Source organism: Mytilus trossulus, chromosome 3 (genome assembly GCF_036588685.1).
Source record: "Mytilus trossulus isolate FHL-02 chromosome 3, PNRI_Mtr1.1.1.hap1, whole genome shotgun sequence".
NCBI lineage: Eukaryota > Metazoa > Mollusca > Bivalvia > Mytilida > Mytilidae > Mytilus > Mytilus trossulus.
The window spans coordinates 56,801,622-56,826,224 of record NC_086375.1 but is presented as its reverse complement, the minus strand read 5'-3'; the positions used below and the strand labels follow the sequence as shown (position 1 = coordinate 56,826,224).

The 24,603-nt window shown below is 32.4% G+C and overlaps 1 protein-coding gene across 2 annotated transcripts in view; it reads left to right on the top strand.

Moving 5' to 3' along the window:
• Window positions 1-24,603, top strand: part of LOC134711925 (uncharacterized) — a 42,086-nt gene that overhangs the window by 5,121 nt on the left and 12,362 nt on the right. For both annotated transcript variants that reach the window (XM_063572915.1, XM_063572916.1), the window contains exons 5-18: window positions 2,200-2,252; window positions 3,669-3,693; window positions 5,152-5,195; window positions 7,118-7,176; window positions 7,655-7,887; window positions 8,518-10,238; window positions 10,326-11,690; window positions 13,443-13,663; window positions 17,272-17,394; window positions 18,659-18,768; window positions 19,831-19,921; window positions 21,486-21,602; window positions 21,939-22,026; window positions 24,425-24,538. In XM_063572915.1, the coding sequence (XP_063428985.1) occupies window positions 2,200-2,252; window positions 3,669-3,693; window positions 5,152-5,195; window positions 7,118-7,176; window positions 7,655-7,887; window positions 8,518-10,238; window positions 10,326-11,690; window positions 13,443-13,663; window positions 17,272-17,394; window positions 18,659-18,768; window positions 19,831-19,921; window positions 21,486-21,602; window positions 21,939-22,026; window positions 24,425-24,538 (4,364 nt within the window). The remainder of the gene's footprint in view (window positions 1-2,199; window positions 2,253-3,668; window positions 3,694-5,151; window positions 5,196-7,117; window positions 7,177-7,654; window positions 7,888-8,517; window positions 10,239-10,325; window positions 11,691-13,442; window positions 13,664-17,271; window positions 17,395-18,658; window positions 18,769-19,830; window positions 19,922-21,485; window positions 21,603-21,938; window positions 22,027-24,424; window positions 24,539-24,603) is intronic.

Below are 24,603 nucleotides of genomic sequence, written 5' to 3'. Positions count from 1 at the left end.
CTGGCTTGTAGTTATCACCAAACCAAAATAAATAGATCATGGAAATATCATTCAAGGAAACTTTTTTTGTGACATTACTATAATCAAATTATAAGTAGATACAATTTTTTTTTTTTTTTTTTTTACCTTAATACATCCTGTTGGAAAGATGCGTGGTTCCGTCTTCAGGTGAATCCTCCTTCCTCAGCTGTTTCGGCGCTGTCCACTACAACCTCCAGAGGTGTGCCGACTGGGGTGATCAAGTCCCAGCCCAAAACCACATGGCCATCCATCCCTGCCTTTACACTTTACTGCTTCCACTGTTCTGACTTTTTTCTCCATAACCACATCGATGCTGTCTCTGCCTCTTTACACAAGTTCCCAATCAGCTTACTTCTTTCCCCTCAAACAATACCAAGTGCTCTCAATGCTCGCCACATAGGCTGTCCAACAAACCCTCTGCTTCCCACTTCCACTGGAAATAACCAAACCCTCCATCCATTGTCTCCACATTCTGCAAGTAGGTCTTGGTACTTCAGTCTCTTTCTTTCGTTGGCATCTTCTATTCTTTCTTCCCATGGTACGGTTAGTTCCAGGAGGATTGCCTGTTTTGTTGAGGCGGACCAGATGATGTAAGGACTCGAGTTTGTTACTGCAGTCTGTGGTGGGAATTGTAACTTCTGTTTGAGATCCACCAACATTTGCCAATCAGTTGCTGTTCCCAGTAAACCACTTCCTTCCACCTTCTTCTTCTGTCCTTTCTCTCCTTCCTTGACAAAATTGACAAAAGTAAGTACTTTCTTGTTTTTCCTTGGCTTCCTGATGTTTCTCTCTAGGGTGTCTGCTAATGTCCCTAATACCTTGTTGTGTTGCTATGAATACCTCCCGTCTTTCAAAGCACTCGAGTATGAGGATAATTTATGCTCCAAGTTTGCTGGCTTACCACAAAAACACACTTTGGTTCATCTATCAATCCTATGTTGCTAGATTTGTTGGGCCTGGCAATACATCATATACTGACTTCAGCTTAAATTGCAACCTTTGTGGCTCAATCTTCCAGATCTCATTCCATCCTAACTTCTGCTGTCTTGCTCCTTCCCAGTTTAACCAGCTGCCCTGTTTCTTCGTACTCACTGCCTTTACCATTCTACTTTCTTCTTCCATTGATCGTACCTCTTTCTGTACCAGGTGTCTTTTTTCTTCCACTGTTGCTGTTCTCCATTTTGCTGTAGGTGTAACATCCAGCCCCTGTCTTCCAACTGCGACTCTGCCAACTATCTCACAGTGTTTTAATCGTGACTCAGCATCTTCTATTGTCTTCTTTCCTTCCAGTTCTTATTTCTACTTTTGCTGACCGTACTTTCTCATCCCTGCTGTTTTTTAATGTCAGATGTTTTCTAACCTTGGTCACCTTGAATTCCTCAGTGATTAACTTGAGTGGTAGCTGTAACTTGCTTCCTAAACTGTATAGGCCCTCACTGCTGAAACTGTGTGGTACTCCAAGCCATCTACATAAGTAACTGTTTGATATTCTTTCCATTCCCTATACCGTTGTCATGGGTAATCATACACAAGAAGTGGCCACAGCAGCCGAGGCAATATCCAATGCTGGTAAATCCATGCCTTGTACTTTCCTGGGAGTCCACTCTTATCTACTACCTTTAACCAGTCGTCCAACTGCTTATATGCATCTTTTGTAACATGGTGTGACATGGTGTGACAGGTGTTCTTTCTAAACAAGCCTTCTAAATTTAGCCTAATGATAGATGCAGTTGTTCTCTCTGTTTATCTAAGAATGTCAATCAGACAAAAAGATAAATTGTAGAAAAGACAATATGTCAAAGAACAAATAACTTTACTGGACAAAAATTATTCCATCCTAATTGTTGAACATAGAACAAGACTACTATACACCGTAGTTCAAATGATGTGGATAAAGGTAATTATAGGTCACTCTATGACCTTCAAAATGAGAAAAAAAAAACTAAAACATAGAAAGCTATAAATGATCTGGCATAACAAAATGTAAAACAATTGAGAAAACCAAGGACTTGTTTTATACACAATTTACAGAAACACAAGTATGTGACAAAAGGCAACCATGTGGAACATAAAAAATGTGACTTTTGAGGTATGACTGAACAAAAATATTTCTACTGTAACTAGGCATGATTAACATGTAGTTACAAGGCAAAAATCCAAGCATTTATATCATTACAGAGAATTTCAAAAAGACTCTCCCCATAGATGGCTACCAGACCCTGAATCTGAAGGTACTATTAAGATTATTATTTTTCCATCTTAAAACTAGCATACATTTAGATTGTATATCTACTAAGGGTTCAAACTGTTCATATATTATAGGTTATGATTTTTATGCTATATTTGGGATTAAGCATCTAGAATGACTGCAGTCTGTCCAGTTCTTATATTTTGCACACTAAGGCCAGGATTTTTTAATTTGTTGGTTTACGGATCCGCCGACCCGATTTTGCCGATTCCTAGAATAAAAATAAAATTGACTTTTCATGCTTTTTTATTCCCGCCGACCCAAACAAATACATTATCCCTGAAAAATAATTAAATTCTTCTTTTTTTAGGAAATGAAATGCATGAATCACTAACAAAATTGACAACACTCTCTGTTGTGAAAAAATAAAACTTCCAGTTTACGTTTTCTAAAAATAGACAAATCAATTATAACTGACCTTGAAATGTCGTTTACGAAATCTGTGTTTAAAACCCATTACACAATAAGTTCGTTTCCCTTATTTGTCATCAGTCTGTAAGATGCATAATCTCATAGAAATAGACTTGTCCAAATGTGGACAGGTGGAAAGCACATTGGAAGTAAAAGTTCTGAATATCAACAAGTCATTTAGAATTTTCTTGTTTCATGGATAATAAAAAAAATATCGTCCATTTGGATTAAAAACTGGAATGCATGACACTAGATTAAGCAGATATTCTCGTTTTTTCCGTGGACGAGTCTATTACATTTTTGACACGTGTGTTGAAACTTATTTTCGTACGACATTGTTTACATTTTTTCTTTAATCAGTTTTCGTTTTTGAAGATCATTACTCACCAAGTTTTCTGGAATTGATTAAGAGCTACGCGAATTTGTTTTTCCTGTTTGTGAAAAGACGATTCAATTTCGTCTTTGTCTGTGAACACCCCCCCTTCTTTTTTTTTTACGGCAAATCATTATAGACAATGTCATGCGATATTTATGACAACTGAGCAAGAATATTTCATCGAACTAAAATTTGAAATGCTGACAAAATAGCATACAAAACATTTTGTTAGAAAGGTGAAATGTATATTTATTTTGAATTTTTTTTTTGTCTTGAAAGATATTTTTTTTCTTTTTTTTCCCGACCGACCGACCCGACTTTTTCATGGGGAAAATCCGTAAACCAACAAATTAAAAAACCGTGGCCTAAGTTGGCACAATTAATGAAACCAGAAATCAAATTATTCAATGAATGTAATGGGCAAAAACGTATCTTGAGGATATACTAATGTTGTAATTTATTGAAAAACTATCCTACAAGTTATCAGATGTTGGAATAAAATAGAGTTTTCAAGACGAAAACTAAAAGCAGATGTTTGTGAATGAAAAGTTAAATGTATATCATCTTATAAGGAATCAAACCAGATTAATATCATCTTTTGTTATATTTCAGATGATTCTAGTCCAGAACTTGAGAGGTAAGCTTACCCCAAAGAGGCTAGTTTTTGGGTTATGATTGCATGAACTGCAATAAAGACCCTATGGTACTGACTAGATATCTATATCTTCCAATGTTGGTCACTGCCTTTGATAGTTCAAGCAAAAAAGTGCAGTGAAGTGAAGTGATTAAATAGATCCTATCCACTCAATACCATACGATTTATTGATGATACGTTATACATTATGTGTACCTTGATATCTTAGTTACAATCTGATTTATATTTGAATAACAATACTTGGTAAGAAAAGATTCTTTTAATTAAAAATTACATGATAAGTATAAAAAAAAGAATTCAACTACTAATGTATAATCATGAACAAAGGAAGATAACTCTTACTCAAATGTTTTTTGCCTTCAGCAAAATACAATTCAATGTTTATTTTTGAAATCACAAATTTGCAAAATGAAAGCAATCTCTACCCTTAAAGCACTTTGTACAAGATTGTCAAATTTGAAAAAATTTCATTGAACAAATTATTCTATAATTTGAATTGTAGGCTAAACATAAACAATACAGTAATCCTATAAAACATGCAAACCATAGGACACTAGGTGTAAAAAAAAACTGTCAATATTAAACAAGTACCCATTCTAGATGTCAAGCTTTGAATCACCCCTATTTTAGACAAGCAATAACTGGTGAATTATCACCTAAGTCAAATTCTTACTAGACGATACACATTCATGACATTGTTTGAGAGCCATGAAATAAATAGTTTTTAACAGTATGCACCACACACCCTGTGTGATTTAACTGTTCAATCTTATGTTGGTTGCCAAATTAGGAAAAAGGGCATATATTCCATATTATTGAATAATTTAATTTTGGATGTAACAGGTCTTCTGATTGGCTGACGTTATTTTGTTATGAGCTCATAGACATAATTTAGTCATGTGACTGTGACGTCATCAACGTTTTTTCATGGTTTTCTAAAGTTTAAAATGGAATTTAGAATTAAATTATAAGAAATGACTGTAATATTTTTTGAAATAACATGAAAACTGTGGAGCACACTGTAAATAACCCGCTACAGGCCAAAATTTTTATGTTATTTCGAATAGACAGAAAAAATATTACAGTCATTCCTTAAACAAAATGAGTGTGGTCTTGACACACTCTAGAAATGACATAATTTCAAAGAACACTGAGTGTAACTTGAAATCCAATACCATATCAGACTCTTAATAAAAAAAAAGGCTTGAGTGGCATGAAAAAAAGCTCAGAGTACTGTATTTTTAGACAGAGAAATGTTGCTGTCTTAAATCGTCTTAAATCTAATATTACTTACTATACTTTACTAAAAGTATTATATATTTAACATGTTTAAACACTAATAAATCTGGTAGACACAATATCAACATGTCATTTTAAGTGTATTTGTCTCCATGGTTTGCACAGTCTATAATTTGTATTCTATTTAATGGATGTTTTCAGACTGCCTGATGTTCAACAGCATACCAGCAGAAGTGAAATTCAAGGTACAGTTTATGTGGGATATTGGCTAACATCTTTTAGAATATGAGACATCCTGTTAATTTACAAACTGTGCTTAAGGTGGAACCTAAGACTTTAACTAAAATTAATTTGGCTCGTTTAATTTTCTTAAAATTTTGACTAAAGTATTTACTTTGACCCTTTGACAAAAATATAAAAATTTCAAAAAATTTGAACCAACCGTTTAATCAGAAAAATTACACTGGTTATATAGCAGTTTGGCAAACACTTATTTTGATCATTGAGAAGGTTAATATTCCCTTATGAACACAACGTCATTAAAACGTTCTGCTGATTTTACAGAGTTATCTCCCTGTAGTGTTAGGTACCACCTTAAAGATGACACCTTTTGTTACATTATAAGTCCATTTTGTAATGATTCATGATTCATTTAAATCAAGTAATTAAGCACTGTTTTCAAAAGACCTAGAGTTGACTTTGCATTGACATACCCTCAATTTGTGATTCTTACATGAAAATGATTGTTTGCAGAATGAAGAACTATATGCAGCTGTTATATCATTTTTTTCACCTCCATTTGAAGTTATACATATAGCTTTTCCAATCTTGAGTTTTATTTAATATGATGTTACTCATACAAAAGAGGGGCGAAAGATACTAGAGGGACAGTCAAACTTGTAGATCCAAAATAAACTGGCAAAGAAATGGTTAAGAATAAAAATAAAAACTAACAAAAAAAATTATACAACACACAACATAGAAAACCAAAGACTAAGCAACACTAAGGCCACGGTTTTTTAATTTGTTGGTTTACAGATTTTCTCCATGAAAAAGTCGGGTCGGTCGGTCGGGGAAAAAAAAGAAAAAAAATCTTTCAAGACAGAAACCTGAAATGCAAAATAAAAATATATTTCATCTTTCTAATAATATGTTAGTCATACTATTTTGTCATCATTCTTCAATTTTAGGTTGATGAAATATTATTGCTCAGCTGTAAACATCAAATGACATTGTCTAATAATTTCCCGTAAAAAAGGGGGGTACATGATCAAAGACGAAGTTAAATCGTCATTTCACAAACAAGAACAACAGATGAACGTCTGAAGCTCTTAATAAAAACTTTGTGAATAATAATAAGCACGAAAACTGATAAAGAAAAAAAAATGTAAAAACATCGTACCAAAATAAGCCATAAACACAGGTTTCGTTCTGCAAAATTATTTGCGCAAACGTCATTTCAAGGTCATTAATAATTGATTTATTTTTAGAAACGTTAACTCGAAGTTTCATTTTTCACAACAGAATTTGTCATCACTTCTGTTAGTGATTAATGCATTTCATTCATAAAAAAATGTTATTTTAATTATTTTTCAGGGATAATACATTTGTTAGGGTCTGCGAGAAAAAAAAGCATTAAAAGTCCATTTTATTTTTATTCTGGAAATCGGAAAAATCGGGTCGGCAAACCAACAAATTAAAAAATCCTGGCCTAACAACACAAAAAATATAATTTGTACACTCAGTCTTAAGAAAAAAAATAACTATTGTGAATTCAGCATTTATTATTGTGATTTTGTCATTTAAGACCAACATCTTATTTGAATTTTTGGGATATTGAGAAAAATCCTGTTTAATTCATATTAAAAAAAAACAATATTTTTTTTTATTTTAAATTATTGCAATTTTTTTGCAATATTAAAACATCGCAATTATTTCTGAATTTATAGTTATAAAAACATGATTTCATAAAAACTCATTGTTCTAATTTCAACAATTATGACTTGTAATGTTCAAAATGCACAAAAAAATCTTCAAAGAAAGACAAATATGTTAAAAAAAACCCTCATGATACTGATTGGATGTTTTGAGAGATAAGCTGCTGTATTTTGTAAGCATGAAACATTGATTCATTGTTTTATTGATAGGATAATGTTTTGGTTTTCAGGTTTAGATAAGTTGTTAACAGGACCTATACAGAACAATTTGCCTTCTGAAGAGCAAATTGTAAGTTAACTTATAATTCATTAACAAGAAGAATATTTGTATTGTTTCAAAGATAGCTGTTATATTGAAAAAGAATTCATTATAAAAAAGCAGAAGTTGTCACGAAACAGGACTTCATTTGTTTTTTTTCCGATCTAATCTTAATCCCTAGACTTTTTGACTATAGGCTTTCAAAGTTATCGGGAAATTAAAGGGCAATGCCTTAGACATGAAAATAATTACTTCATACTAAGAATTTTTCAAAATGACAGTAACTTGCTAATTGATAAAATTGATAGGACTTACATTGCCTCATTTAAAGTCAAATGAAACCTCAAATTAAAAAAAAATGATGCATATGTTTTATTTATTATAACTAATGAATAGTTTTCATTATAAAACTTACGTACATATACTTTTTTTTTAAAGAAAATTCTTTAATTTGTCCACATTTAATAATAACTTATTGGCTGGTTTTCAATTCTTTCTACATTTACAGGATTCAGAATTACCTTTACCTGATGAGAATGTTCCATTCATTCAGAGTGGTCCTAATCACACAATATTGCAAACTGATGATATGGACATGACAGACTGTTTTGAGAAGTCAAGGTCAAATGTAGAAAAACCTCTTGTTGATGACTTTGGTGACAACTATGGTGCATCTTTTTCCATTAATAAATTGGATGCAAAATCATTTCTTACAAGCATAGGAAAACCATATTTGGAAAAGTAAATATACTCACGAATATAACTAGTAGCTTTAAACTTTGAAATGTTAAATTTGAGCAGACAAAAGTGTGAAAACAGAATTTTCTGGTAGAAATACAATACAATAACCAGTACATGAAACCTTAAACATGTGAACAGTAAGATACAAAGGCAAAGATTTTGAATGTCAAAAGAATATTGAAAACAGTTGCAGGAAACCAAAAAAATCCAAGACAAAAACAATATAGAGGGTTATTTAATGCCCTGACTTACATAATCATTATCGTATTTTCAAACGTTTTTTTTATATTTTCTCATACATCAGTCAATAGTTATTCAATTGAGACAAAGCATTGACAGAGATTATGAAAATAATTGAAAAATGATAATAAGAAAAATTTATCTGCAGCGCCATTAAAATGGTACATTTGTACAGTTGTGTATTTAAACTTATCCATCAATTGTTCTGAGAGTAAACTGTATTTATTTGTGTAAACAATTATCGATTAGTACATTGTAGTATGTTCTGTCTGTTTCATAAAACATTAACTTTAATTGGTGAAATTATAAATCCTTAAAATGAACATTTTGCTTTATTTCTCTCCAATCAGATATGTACATTGCACTAAAATATATTTTTTTTCTTTATAGTATTTCAGAGAAGCTATTTTTACCAGAAAAGAAGTTTTCCAGTCCTGACAGCAACAACATGTATAAAGTGGAACAAGAATCAGATTTCCATACATTGATTAATACCTCAATAAACAAGTACACAGCGTTAAGTTCTAGTGTTACAACAATAGCAGGAGCTTCTGTAACATTTACCACAAATGTCACATCACGCAAACCTCTCACCAGTATCAGTGATAGATCAGCATTTACACCTATAACAACAGAATCATATAATCCACTTGATGAGGCTGATAGACCAGTGTCAAAAGTTGATGGATTATCTTTCTTAAAACAGTTGACCTTCAAAGCACCTGAGTCACCTCTAGATAAATATGAAGAAAGGACAATTGTGTTTGATGGCAATGACATGGAAGAGACTGAAGTTCTCACAAAATGTATTCAAAATAGTGAGAAAGAACCATTGTTTCCAGAGTCTGTTAAAGTTCCGTGTTTCTTAAAATCAAAGACGACATCTGGAAGAAGCAACAATAATATGTTTTTTGGGCAGGGTGATGAGATGGGCAACCATACAGTGTTTTTTGGGGAGGATAACAATATGGAGGACACTGAGGTTATACGAAGCCAAATTAATTTTGATGCATTGCCTAATCAGAAATCAAAAAATACATTTCTATTTAATAGTGTGAAGGGGAATGAAAACATCATGGCTAAGGATGAGACAGAAAAGACCCAGATATTTGACAGGGGACTTGACATGGAACAGACTGAAATGTTAACAGGAAAATTGAATTATAATGAATGTCTTAAGACTATTGACAAAGCTAAATTAAATGACAGTATCATGGAAGAAACTGGTCTCCTTACTGGTAAAATTGATCTTGTCCATTCAAGTAAACTTCTTGAAAAAAATAAAACTGTTTTGTATAAGAATGATGATATGGAAGAAACTAATGTACTAACTGGTATCAATCCTGTGGGATATCGAAAGTCGTTTGGTTCTGAAAAAAAGAACAAAACATGTTTGTTCCCTGATGGCAATGATATGGAACAGACAACAGTGTTGGCAAATAAAATAGAACTTCCTGTCCTACGAAAATCAAATAAACAGGAAGACACAAAGATATCAGATAATAGTATGGAAGAAACAAATGTACTTACACAAAAAATTGAATTGCCTAAACAAGAAACAAATACAGATGTATCAAGACTTGTCAACATTGACAATAAAACATTGTTGTACCATGAAAGTAATGATATGGAAGAAACAAGAATTGTCACAGGCAAAATTGATATTAATAAATCAGATAAAGAGCAAGAAAGAGAGAATAGAACAAAACTATTCAATGAAACAAACTTTGTTGAAGAAACATGCACAGTCACATCCAAGTTGAGCGAGCTTTCATATGTTAAAGAAAATAAAACTACAATTTTTACCGAAGACAATGGAATGGAAGAAACCTGTGCACTAACATCAAAAGTTGAATATCTATCATGTGTTAAAAGATCAACATCACTTACAACAGGGAACACCATATTTGATCAGGCTGATGGAACCGCTGTAAATAGAAATTATAAATCATCGCTTGAAGGGAACAATACCATAGTGTTTAATGAAGAGAATCAGATGGAGCAAACCAGACCAATAAATACAACAATAAAACTAGATTCCAAAGAGAGGAGCCAGAGTTCTAAATCTTGTAGTGATGGACTGAAAAATAAAACAGTGATATTTCCTGATGGTAATGAAATGGAACAAACTCAAGCATTGACTGGAAAATTAGAGATGGGTTCTCATCTTTCAAAGAATAAAACATTGCTGTTCAAAGATAATGAAATGGAACAAACTCAAGCCTTGACTGGAAAATTAGAGATTGGTTCTCATCTTTCGAAAGATAAAACATTGTTGTTCAAAGATAATAATGAAATGGAACAAACTCAAGCCTTGACAGGAAAATTAGAGATTGGCTCTCATCTTTCGAAAGATAAAACATTGTTGTTCAAAGATAATAATGAAATGGAACAAACTCAAGCCTTGACTGGAAAATTAGAGATTGGCTCTCATCTTTCGAAAGATAAAACATTGTTGTTCAAAGATAATAATGAAATGGAACAAACTCAAGCCTTGACTGGAAAATTAGAGATTGGTTCTCATCTTTCAAAAGATAAAACATTGTTCAAAGATAATAATGAAATGGAACAAACTCAAGCCTTGACTGGAAAATTAGAGATTAGCTCTCATCTTTCGAAAGATAAAACATTGTTGTTCAAAGATAATAATGAAATGGAACAAACTCAAGCCTTGACTGGAAAATTAGAGGTTGGTTTCAATAGTTCTCCAGATAATGAAGATAAAAAAACTAATCAGCCAGATGCCATTAACAGGTTGTCGGACGCAGACTCTGATACAACACAAAACAAGACAAAGCAATTCAAAGATGGTGAAGAAATGGAACATACAAATACAGGAGCAGAGAGGTTAAAATCTTTAACAGAAAATGACATTGTTAAAAATAAATATCATCAAGACATAGAAGTTATTAGTGAAAATCATTCACCTGGTTTGAATATGTTAGAGCATGAAGTACAAATAATCAGTCAGATTGAAAACAATGAAAATGGTGGGAAAATTAAGAAAAAAGGAGGAATATCAAGTTTGATTGAAAAAATAAGAAAGGATATGAATGGAGAAAAAGATAAAAATTCTGATAACACTGAAAATAGAAGAGAAAGTTCCAGTCCAGATAAAACTGATGGTTTCTTCTTTAAGTATAAAGCACAACTAGAGAGTGTAAAGAAAAATGCAGAGAATGTTAACAATGACTTTAATGGTGGCAATCTAAAATTAACAGATATGATAGAAAGAATGGATAAGAATGCATGTAAGAGCTTGGGCTTACAAACACGAACTCCTAGTGGTAAAATGTTTGTGACAGCCAGAGACTTTTCTTCTGAGATGAGACCACCTCTGAGAGGAAGTACCGTAAAGATATCTGAACGAGTTATACAAACAGAACATAAACCAACTAATGAAATGGGACAGCATCAACTAATGCATTGTTCAAAGGAGTTGTTTTCACATAATGATCCAAACTTTGAGAATGGAGAATCTCCCTTGCCATTGTTAGAATCCAGCACCAACATCACAGTTAGAGGAAGATCAAAAAGTGAAGGGAGGGCTGATGATTCATTGGGTACTTATTAACCTAATTTATATATATTTTTTTTTTATTTCTTACACCCTTAATGCTTGTTTAACTTCAACATGCCTGAAATTGCATTGTATACCTAAATAACATCAATTTTGCAAAAGAAGCTGAGAGAACATTCAAGGTTTTTTAAAGACTAAATAATTCTTTTCTTTTTTTATGATATGTCCTAATGGATGATGATGAACAATTAACTTTCACAAACATGAGTATTGAAATCATGCAGGTTTGAGTTTTTATAGATTTTAAGCAAATGCACGAAATTTAAGTACCTGAAATGAATTAAGGACAATTTTGAATATCTTTATATAGCAAACAGCAATTTAAAACCTTTTTCCAGAAAAAAGGATTTTAAAGGCACCTCAGTGATCAGGGTTTAAGCTAGGATTTTAAGGGCTTTAGTCCCTTTTGCACACCATGAAAATCATTTTTTTTTTTGTGTAACAGCAAGGAACCAAGGGTGTATGTTTAAAACTAGCTTCATCTTTGACTTTGTCAGATTTAAAGGACTTGTAGGCATAACTGGCAGTCAGTATTGTATGATTTGACTGTATTGGCCCTTATTATGAAAGATTATGACATGGGATGTGGAAACTTAGTTCACAATTTCTATTCAGTTTGTTCCAGAGAACATTCCTGAACAACACAAGTTGGATTCATTTTTTTTAAACAAGGAATCACAGTAGAAATTAACTTGCAATGATTTTATCACTGCATAATCATTATCCTTATAAATCGTATAAATAGATATCTGGAAATCATTTCTATTAGGTTGGAACTGTATAAAATCCTTTTTGGAACAAGTATTAAAGAATGAAAGGATGTTGTAAGCAAATCAAGAATAGAATTCGGTTTTAAAATGAAACGAAAACGGGAAGTGACACGTGGATAGTAAATTCAAAACGAGTCCGGATTCATCAGGAAATAATCATTTTTCGGTTTTAATTCCTTTTGTTAGAGATATATATTTGTCTCTCTCGTTTAGTTGCTTCTATATGATTTCGTATTTTACGTTTTTTTATCCGGTTCTAAAAATAGTTATAGGACTACTTTCAAGCATGCGTAGCTCAAAGTACAGGAAGCACCTGTTTAATTCGTGAAGATAATTTAAACGTTTTGAATAAAGAGATCAATAAAGTTCTTTTTTTGATGGCAATTTATATTTGTGACAAAAATGCGTTAAAATGACGAATCTACAACAAACCAAATTCAAATTGTGATCTTTTGAAAAATAATGAAATTCAAATACAAACTTTCCCGGAGTATTCAATATTAAAATTTTTTTCTCGATCAAATGACGAAATTATACTCCTGGTTGTTGAAATACCAACTGACTGATTTTCATGAGGACATAATTATAATGGTCAATTATGAGATTTATTAATAATTAATGGATAAGTGACCCATCAGATGGCGAAAAGCAGATTAGTTGTAATCACAACTTGTAACACCTGTTGAAAATGTTAATAACCTGGGGGTCATAAACTTGTCAAAAACATAAAGACAGGTAGATTTATAGTATTTTAATGAGAAAATATTTTTACACTCTAAATTTAAGTGACGAAATTGATTTGAAAAACTTTCGTCAATGCGAAAACACTTTCGTAAATTACGAAAGTGACGAGTGCTAGCAAAATCACTGTCAGTGATTCACTTCATATGACATCATTCTCTGTTACAGTTCAAATTTTCATGTTAAACATAACTATTCATTCAAACATTCCTTGCTATTTTCAGAGTTACCAGGTGGAATAACAGATATATATATGCCAGCAGAACTGTTGACCAGTACTACAATATCAAGTGTTCCACCAGAAACAACTAACTACCAGCTGAACCTGACCTCTAGCAGTGGTGCTATCATGGAGTCTGATAGTAGCCACTCTAATCTCACATGTAGTAGTGGTTCCAGATCTATCATGGAGATAAATATGGAGGACTATCTCAAACAATCTATGGTCAATATTTTAGTCCTTACTTTCTTACACTCCAGTTTAAATATTTCACACACTGTTTGTTTATTATTTTTAGAAATAATCCAAGAAACAAGTACACATAATTGATTAATATCTTGATGCAACATAAAAGAGCATAATAATCTGTCACAATGTCTTATGGTAGATCTAAAGAATATGACTTACATTTAACTTATTACAGTAAGAAGGCTTTTTGATATAACAATATGATTTAATATGCATGTAGAATATATGACCAATAAGACAGCAATCAAAAGTTAAAAAAAACCAAAACAGAAAAAATGATTGATTGATTGGATGATTAATGCCACTTTCAACTATCTTGGCTCTATGAAAAACTCATTCCTAGTCAATTGAGACTGTGGAGTTAAATGTACCTGCCAGATGCAGGGTTTGAACTCAAATTAAAAAAAAAACTGAATTGATTTATAGTGAATATGTAACGTTAAAATCTGCACATCTATGGATCTTTTATGCCTGGTTATTCATTCACTGCAATATGTTTATATAATTGTCAACCTGAATTTATTTCATCTCTTCTGCATGGCTGGTAATCTACACACGCAGAACATTTGGTTCTGCAATGAATACCGTGAGAGGATTTTCCGGTTGTGCTTGAGTGGGGCAAATGTCACTGCTTCAAAGGGTATAGACATTTCTAAATCGCAATTTTCTTATTCGACTGATCAAAATATTGAAAATCGGAGAATGCTATGCTGTGGTGAATACTTTAACGAAGATAGACATGTGTCATTTACTGTTGTACGTGGAGTTGAACTCCTACAAAATCAGTTGCCGCACGAAATTTTGCCTAAAAAAGTGACATTTAAATTTTGAAATGGTTCTAATTACAGATCATACAGTTCAAATTTACCTTTTATTTGGTCAATGGGTATGAATGTCGATTTGGGCAGCGTGTACGCTGTCCCGTGTTGATCGACATCTTAATAAATCTAAAAACCTCATATGTTTGTTATGTCATGCGTGAGGGGACTTGTAATTATATCTTTATATATAAGCTATCAGTCATTGAAAGTTGCCTTGATATGGTTAGATTGTTTATGAAGAAACAAAGGAGTAGGTCCGGTAAGGACCAGTTTTGGCCTTCAATTTCAGGTTCATCTTTTGAAAAAATTTGACCACTTTTTAAACACTTAAGTGTCTATTTCATTTGGTTCAATTAGTTTATGTGAAAGATTTTAACTGATTTAGTCATAAGAAACGATCTGATTTAAGCTCAAATATGAAAAACTACCAAATATGCCGAAAAATGTCACTTTTCAGATGTTTTTCGTGAAAAATGAAAGTGGCCGCATCCGTGTTCATCCATAACCTTTATATATGTTATGTATTATCATCAAATGCAACTTACATTTCAATATTAAGGATAAACACGAATGCGGCCACTTTCGTTTTACACGGAACCATCAAAAATTTAACTAAAATGCTAGAATTGTGGAGATTTCAGTAATTTAGCATTACTTAATGGTGCTACTACCCGATATATTTGCATTGCATTGTCAAAAACAGCCCATATTTATGTAGCAGAAGCATGCTTCTATCCAATAAATAACTATAAGTTTACATTTTAACAATTTTGTAAAACTGCTATATTTTGTGTCTTACTGGACATAAATAAAACTTATAAGATAGAATTTTGAAATAACAATAAATCAAGTTTTCTTTTTATGAATAAAAGTCTAACCAATAAATTTCATCCAAATTCGTGGATTTGGGCAAATAATCGGTATAGTTTACTACCCACAATTTGATATTAATTAATGTTGTAATTTTCATTGTTATATCAGTATTGCAAATCTAATCCTGAATTTTGTCTATCCTATTTTTGGAATATTGTTTAAGAAATGCATGTGACGTCACTTTGTGCGTTGATGGTATGGCTAACTGAGTAACTCGGCTGTGAATTTTTATGTGCTGGTTTAGGTTGTTTTATGTATCCGTTTTTATTGTATAGTTAGTCACCACTTCGATTTTATCATGTATATCTATTATATAGTCATTTTATAAAACTTCACTGGTTGCAAAATTATGAATTATTCGAAAAAAAAAGATGTTCTTATTTCAGGCAGAAACCCAAGCCGTATTAGGCACAACTTTTTAGAGCTTTTGTCTCTCAATGTACTTGTCTTGGCTTTCGAACTTTTTTCATCTGAGCGTCACTGGTAAGCCTTGTGTGGACGAAAGACGCATCTGAGGTATAAGGTTTTTTTTAACCTGGTACCTTTTGTTAGCTATAATTGGCGTGTTTCTCTTGTCATATATGTTCTCTCATTTATTTGTATTGTAGTCCTGTCATGTAATGTTGTCTTTACATGATATATTTACCATTGCCCTAGAAGCAGGAGGTTTGGCGTGCCTCAAAACCGGGTTTCATCCCACCATTTTTTCTTAAAATGTCCTGTGCCAACTGTGTGTGTTAAAGTTTAATGTTAACTTGTGTTTTTGTTGTGTCGTAATTTTCCTCTTATATTTGATGTGTTTTCCTCAGTTTTAATTTGTAGTCCGAATTTGTTTTTCTTAATCAATTTATGAATTTCGATCAGAGTTTTACTACTGTTGCCTTTATTGGAAACATATTTGCAATTTATTGGTTAGACTGTTTATTCATATACAGAAAACTTTGTGATGTATTGTATAAATCAAAATATTCAAACAAATATCAAAATTTGTGTTTAAGCAATCCATTCTTTTTTAAAAATATGCAATATCAGGGGAGTAAACTCTTTTCGTAAAAAATATATACTGGGCTGATGGGCTGATATGAAATTTTTCAACTTTTATTTGTAGCTAGAAACAAATCGTTGACATATTTTTTCCTTTTATTGTTCGTAAAACATATCTTCCCACAATGTATTTCAAAATTCTATTTCATTTATTTTGTTTATGCACACAAATGTGTTTTTTCACGAACAATCTGACCACATTTAGGCAACTTTCAAAGACTCATAGTTTGGAAATAATATTATGATTACAAGTCCCCTCACGCATTCACGATGTCCTCAATCAGAACCGATCCCCTCACGCATGACATAATAAACATATGAGGTTTTTAGATTTATTAAGATGTCGATCAACACGGGACAGCATACACGCTGCCCAAATCGACATTCATACCCATTGACCGAATAAAAAGTAAATTTGAACTGTTTGATCTGTAATTAGAACCATTTCAAAATTTAAATGTCACTTTTTTAGGCAAAATTTCGTGCGGCAACTGATTTTGTAGGAGTTCAACTCCACGTACAACAGTAAATGATACATGTATATCTTCGTTAAAGTATTCACCACAGCATAGCATTCTCCGATTTTCAATATTTTGATCAGTCGAATAAGAAAATTGCAATTTAGAAATGTCTATACCCTTTGAAGCAGTGACAATTGCTCCACTCAAGCACAACCGGAAAATCCTCTCACGGTTTTCATTGCAGAACCAAATGTTCTGCGTGTGTAGATTACCAGCCGTGTCTGTGATGAAAAATTGTAATTTAGATTTAGTCAGAGGATATATGATTGAAATTCTTACAAGTTTCACCCTGCTGATTCTATGTTGATTTGTTATTATTTTGTAGATGAACGACAGTGATGATGGATCCATGACCGTAGAACATTTCTGTAAAAGGATCAATATGCTTGTACCATTTTGGTTGAAAGAAAGGATTCAGATGGCAAGACAAAGTATTGCAACATCAAAAGTAAGACATTTGACCACGCTAATCTGATTCCTAGTTCTTAATATTTTCTAAGTCTTGTTCTATAATTTGATTTTTGTCTAGCCTTTCCTTTGTCGAAAATGCGACAGTAAGACATTTGACCACGCTAATCTGATTCCTAGTTCTTAATATTTTCTAAGTCTTGTTCTATAATTTGATTTTTGTCTAGCCTTTCCTTTGTCGAAAATGCGAGACTAAGCGACCCAACATTCTGTTGTCGTCTGCAGCAACCACAAATATTCACTCTGTGGTTAAAGTTTTTGAAATTTTAATGTCTTTCTTAAACTATACTGGTTTACTTTCAAACATGGACAGAAGCTTCTTTTTTATCATGAGATAGAATATACAGAAGTAAATTTTGTAAAAAAATATATCCATTTTTATCGTATTTTACTTTTAAATGGACTTTTTACATTGTCTTATCGGGCCTTTTATAGCTGACTATATGTGGTATGGGCTTTGCTCATTGTTGAAGGCCGTACGGTGACCTATAATTGTTAATGTTTGTGTCATTTTGGTCTTTTGTGGATAGTTGTCTCATTGGCAATCATACCACATCTTCTTTTTTATATCAGATTTTTGGCCAGGAAACAACACATTCACTTGGTGGTTAAATTTAAAAAAAAATTAATAACTTTTTTTTACTACTTTTAATTTGTACCAAACTTAGACAGAAGCTTGTTTATGATCAAAAGCTAGTATTTAGAAGGAAATTTGGTTAATATTTTGTACCTGTGTATCTGAATTTTACTTATAAATGGACTTAGTTTTTCTTTCAGATAACATTACATACAGTCTGCAGTAAAAGTTTTTAAACATTTATTAGATTCATAAACTATCCTTGATTTTTACCAAACTCCGACAGAAGCTTCTTACAATCTTAAGATAGTATCAATAGGAAAATTTTTATTGATTTTTTTCCTCACTTTTGTTGAGCCTGTGATTTTCAGCAAAAGTAGGCGAGACACTGGGTTCCTCGGAACCCTTAGAAATTTTTCCTAATGAAAAACAGTATAAAGCTTTTCCAATTTGCTGGTCTACATACTTCTCTACAATTTTTAATCATTATGTAGAATTTTATTTTTTCTCATCCCATAGTTATATGGGGGAAAATGCTGTCTGTTTAAGGTACACAAATATATTATTGTATGTGAAATTCCAAATCTTTGTACATGTTGAAGATCTGCAGATAGTTGTGTTAATGTTTACTTTAGATCTCTCTATATATATTCTTTTTTACTTGTAGAAAGTAGATAAAGACAGCATCAGAGGTCAGATTGAGGCCAAATATGTCCATGAACCATACATCTCTATATACAATACAGTGATAGAACAAGCCAAGGAGAAATTGTCTGTGTAAGTTAGATAATAATTTATTAGACATTCAATCTGAGTCCTATGCATAGATGCCAACCATTACGATTTTCCCGTAATTTTTCCTATCTGTGATTAAAACTACGCTATTACGGTCAAAGTCGAATAGTTACGGATTTCCAATCATCGCTGTTCAATTGTATAAAACATGGATTTTTACCATTGCTTTTCCGTCTTGGTCCGGTATTTAATATACGCCAATATGCCGGTTCTTCAGGAGTTATCGACCTATTGTTGGGTAACTAACTGACTTCCAAAGAGGCAAACTTGCATTTTATGAGTAGCTTCCGCCCTTCCTCTACTTATCCTTGACAAAATGAAAATGTACGAGTCGAGAACATCTGAACAATTAATGAATAGAATACATACTACAGATAACATGTTTAATGAAACATGTTAGTGCACATCAGTTTGCAATCACTCGTCAGTATTTTTTATTGGTAAATGCACGTTTTTGAGTGATTACTGAAAACATTTCAAAAATACAAAAAATTTGATGGTTAATTACTGAATGGGTCAAAAGGGGGTTGGCATCTATGCCTATGGTTTTATAACCTCTCTTGATGGAGTTGGTGATTAACTGAAATGACTGTTTGATAAGAGTGCTGATGTGGATTTCCACTTTGTTGTTCCTGGACTTATAACCAATTGATTTGAGTGTGTAGGTTCAATTATCTCTTTTGGTTACCTTGCTTGCCAGCTAAACCGTTATTAGTTTAGGTATAATACCCTATCGGAGTAGTCTAGTCTAACAGACAGAAAGATTGGTTATCTATCGCAATGGTCTACTCTTAAAGGAGGGTAGTAGCTAACCTAATAATGACTTTGTGGTTCTAATAGCAAGCAAGGTAACCAAAAGAATTAATTTAACCTACACACTAAAATCATTTGGCTGTAAGTTGTCCAAAATTGGAGGAAGTAGAAGAAGCATTATGGAATATCGTAAGGAACATACATAATTTTTTCTGGGAGCTAAAATAAATTTGGCAGTTTTCAATGTTAATTTAAAGTATTAAAACCTGTTGTTGAATATCTATTCCTTAGGTTAAAACCCCAGACAAAAGAATTACATGACACAATTAAGGAGGAGCAGCCAGCAGTGTTTGATGTGGGTATGAAGGGATCAGAAGAACAGGTATACAATAAAACGTTCTTATAACTATAAAGTTGTAAGACCATACATTTGTACAAAAAACTCACTAAGACAGGTCAGGATATGAAGAGGATTACTTTTTGATGTAAATTTGTCTTCCATATTGGCATGAGGAATTCACACTTTTTATACGCCTGTTTAACGGGATGTATTATGGTATACCGTTGTCCGTCCATCTGTCCATCCGTCTGTCTGTCTGTCCGTCCGTCCGTCCGTCGTCCACACTTCAGACAATAACTCAAAAACACTTTCACCAATTTCCATGAAACTTAAGTGAATTGTTGATATCTATTGATGTAAGCTCCCTTTCGTTTTTTTTTAATTTCAGATTTTAAGTTTTGGATTTATGGGGCTTTATTCTAAAAAAGGGGGGATTTTTAACACTTCAGACAATAACTCAAGAAGGCTTTCACCAATGTCCATGAAACTTTGGTGAATTGTTTATATCCATTGATGTAAGCTCCCTTTCGTTTTTTTTAATTTCAGATTTTAAGTTTTGGATTTATGGGGCTTTATTCATAAAAAAGGGGGGATTTTTAACACTTCGGACAAAAACTCAAAAAGGCTTTCACCAATGTCCATGAAACTTTGGTGAATTGTTTATATCTATTGATGTAAGCTCCCTTTGGGTTTTTTTCAATTTCAGATTTTAAGTTTTGGATTTATGGGGCTTTATTCATAAAAAAGGGGGATTTTTAACACTTCGGACAATAACTCAAATAGGCTTTCACCAATGTCCATGAAACTTTGGTGAATTGTTTATATCTATTGATGTAAGCTCCCTTTCAATTTTTATAAATTTTAAATTTTAAGTTTTGGATTTATGGGGCTTTATTCATAAAAAAAGGGGGATTTTTAACACTTTGGACAATAACTCAAAAAGGCTTTCACCAATTAATGTCCATGAAACTTTGGTGAATTGTTTATATCTTTTGATGTAAGCTCCCTTTCAATTTTTATAAATTTCAGATTTTACATTTCCGTGTTATGAATTTTTATGCTTAAAAAGGGGGGATTTTCCAATAAAAGACTAGTTAGAAGAGCAACGGACGTATCATTCGCTAAAGCGCAGCCCTTTATTGCATTTGCAGTCTTCACGCTGAGTGGCAGCCCTGGCAGCCCAGGCTAGAAGAACTGCTCTCAGGCCTGTAAAAATCATATCTATAGGCCAACAGAATATAACTAAAAATATTTTAGAATTGAACTTCGGGCCTGTAGATTTAATACTTCATCGTGAATACTGCATTTGTGTAAAAACATTAAAATTTCCTAAACAGCCTAAATTCTCTTCTGTGAATGTGTCTTCAACTTTGATCTAAACTTACTAGGAATCCAATTTACCTACTAATGGCAACACTAACATGCAATCAGTCAATTAAGGAATATCACTTACAGGCAAGACCTCATCAACAAATGGTTCTTGTAGATTTAGGATAATGCTGTGCTTTTAAAAACAGTCCTTAAAACTAGATTTATAATTTAACGCATATTTAACATATTTTATTAATGAATGTCTTGTGTATTACCTTATTTTTATTTATTTTAGAAATATGAAATGAAAGAAAAAGCCACTATTATGAGAAAATATTGTTCAAAACAAGTGGATAAAAGGTGGAAAGATATGAAATTACAATGTCATGAACAATTTTATGATGTAATAAAGGTATTTGTATAGTATAGTTTGAAATATTTCAGTACTGTAATTTGATGAAACCTTTGTTCTCAATAAATGCTTTATTGCTGGTTTTTTTATTGTTGAAAATCCTTTAATTTATTAGTTATAGTATCTGGTGAAAAAAGGGTTGTTTTCAATTGTTTAGAATATTTATATTCTTTGAGAAATGCAATATATTGTTTCCATTTGCAGCCATGATTTACCTGTAAAAAGTAAACAACTATTAAGTCTTTTTTCAAGTAAATTTTCATGGAAAAAATAAATCCAGTTGACCAATACAAGTTCCTAGACACCTTTATTTACTTTGACTTAAATTATTTACAGGAAAAACGTGAAAAATTGAGCAAAGAAGTAAATAAAGTGGTTCAAGCTAGTGATACAATACAAGAAGAGCTTACCGTGTTGTCAAATGGTAATTTAATTAATAAGTTCAAAGATCATTTTTGTCCTGACCATTTGTTTAAGATTTTGGCATTAATAAAGATTCTAACTATGTTTTTACTCTAATTTAAAACAAAATAATTCAATCTGCAACTGTGACATACTTTTCACTAGGAATTTTCCTCTCAGTCAATGTTTTATTAATAGTGTTTAAATCTTCTGTAATTTAAGGTATAAAAGGCACTATTATAGGGCTTTAGCAGGGGCATTCTTAAAATAACTTTATTTCTGGATTTCAGACAAGCAATGTCCTCTCTGAAATGCAATTGAGGGTAAATTGATTTTTAGCTCACCTGGCCCGAAGACCAAAGTGAGCTTTTCTCATCACTTGGCGTCCGGCGTCGGCGTCCAGCGTCGTCGTCCGGCGTCGTTAACTATTACAAAAATCTTCTCCTCTGAAACTACTGGGCCAAATTAGACCAAACTTGGCCACAATCATCATTGGGGTATCTAGTTTAAAAAATGTGTGGCATGACCCGCCAACCAAGATGGCCGCCATGGCTAAAAATAGAACATAGGGGTAAAATTCAGTTTTTGGCTTATTACTCAAAAAACAAAGCATTTAGAGCAAATCTGACATAGGTAAAATTGTTTATCAGGTCAAGATCTATCTGCTGTAAAATTTTCAGATGAATCAGACAACTCTTTGTTAGGTTGCTGCCCCTGAATTGGTAATTTTAGGGAAATTTTGCTGTTTTTGGTTATTATCTTGAATATTATTATAGATAGAGATAAACTGTACACAGCAATAATGTTAAACAAAGTAAGATTTATAAATAAATCTCTATGACCAAAATGGTCAGTTGACCCCTATAGGAGTTATTGCCCTTTAAAGACAATTTTTAACCATTTTTAGTAAATTTATATATCTTTTACAAAAATCTTCTCCTCTGAAACTGCTGGGCCAAATTTATTCAAACTTGGCCACAATTATCTTTAGGGTATCTTGTTTAAAAAATGTGTGGCGTGACCCTCCAAACGAACCAAGATGGCCGCCATGGCTAAAAATAGAACATAGGGGTAAAAAGCAGTTTTTGGCTTATAACTCAAAAACCAAAGCATTTAGAGCAAATCTGACATGAGGTAAAATTGTTTATCAGGTCAAGATCTATCTGCTCTACAATTTTCAGATGAATCAGAGAACCCATTGTTGGGTTGCTGCCCCTGAATTGGTAATTTTAAGGAAATTTTGCTGTTTTTGGTTATTATCTTGAATATTATTATAGATAGAGATAAACTGTAAACAGCAATAATGTTCAACAAAGTAAGATTTACAAATAAGTCAACATGACCAAAATGGTCAGTTGACCCCTTTATGAGTTATTGCCCTTTAAAGTCAATGTTTAACCATTTTTCATAAATTTTAAATATCTTTTACAAAAATCTTCTTCTCTGAAACTACTGGGCCAAATTAATCCAAACTTGGCCACAATCATCTCTGGGGTATCTAGTTTAAAAAATGTGTGGCATGACCCGCCAAACCAACCAAGATGGTGGCCGTGGCAAAAAATAGAACAATGGGGAGAAATGCAGCTTTTGGCTTATAACTCAAAAACCAAAGCATTAAGAGCAAATCTGACACGAGGTAAAATTGTTTATCAGGTCAAGATATATCTGCCCTGAAATTTTTAGATGAATCAGAGAACCTGTTGTTGGGTTGCTGTCCCTAAATTGGTAATTTTAAGGAAATTTTTCTGTTTTTGGCTATTATCTTGAATATTATTATAGAAAGAGATTATAAACTGTAAACAGCAATAATGTTCAGCAAAGTAAGATTTACATAAAAGTCAACATGACCAAAATGGTCAATTGGGTCCCTAAGGAGTTATTGTCCTTTATAGTCAATTTTAAACAATTTTCATAAATTTGTAAATTTTTACTACCGGTAACATTTTCCACAGAAAATACTGGGCCAAGTTCAATATAGATAGTGATAATTGTAAGCAGCAAGAATGTTCAGTAAAGTAAGATGTACAAACATATCACCATCACCAAAACACAACTTTTTCATGAATCCATCTGATTCCTTTGTTTAATATTCACATAGACCAAGGTGAGCGACACAGGCTCTTTAGAGCCTCTAGTTTTTTATGTCAAACAATCCTTGATCTGGGATTATTTTGATGCAAGACAAGGGTAATGAAGATTGAAATTTCAGGATTTAATAAAGGAATCAATGGGATCATGATTGAGTTGGTTACCAGCCCTACAAACAGTAATCTGTAAGCCGCCAAGTATTTACAATGTATAAATTTTAATCGGGTTGCTTGTTACCATGACTAACTATGTACGTATCTAAATATTTGTACTGTTTGGTTTAGAATAAGTATTAGTATGTGCTTTTTAAACTTTGTATATTGCAATTTCAGCTTCAAATCAGTTAGATAAATTGATCCTAGAATTAGAGCAGAAACCTCTACCAGAACCAGAAGATATAGAATATTTAAATTCATTAGATCAAGAAGTTAAACAAAAAGAACAAGGTTAGTGTGAAAAGAATTCAATTATTGACAATTTATATGAGTCTTTTGCAGTAATATCTAAATGA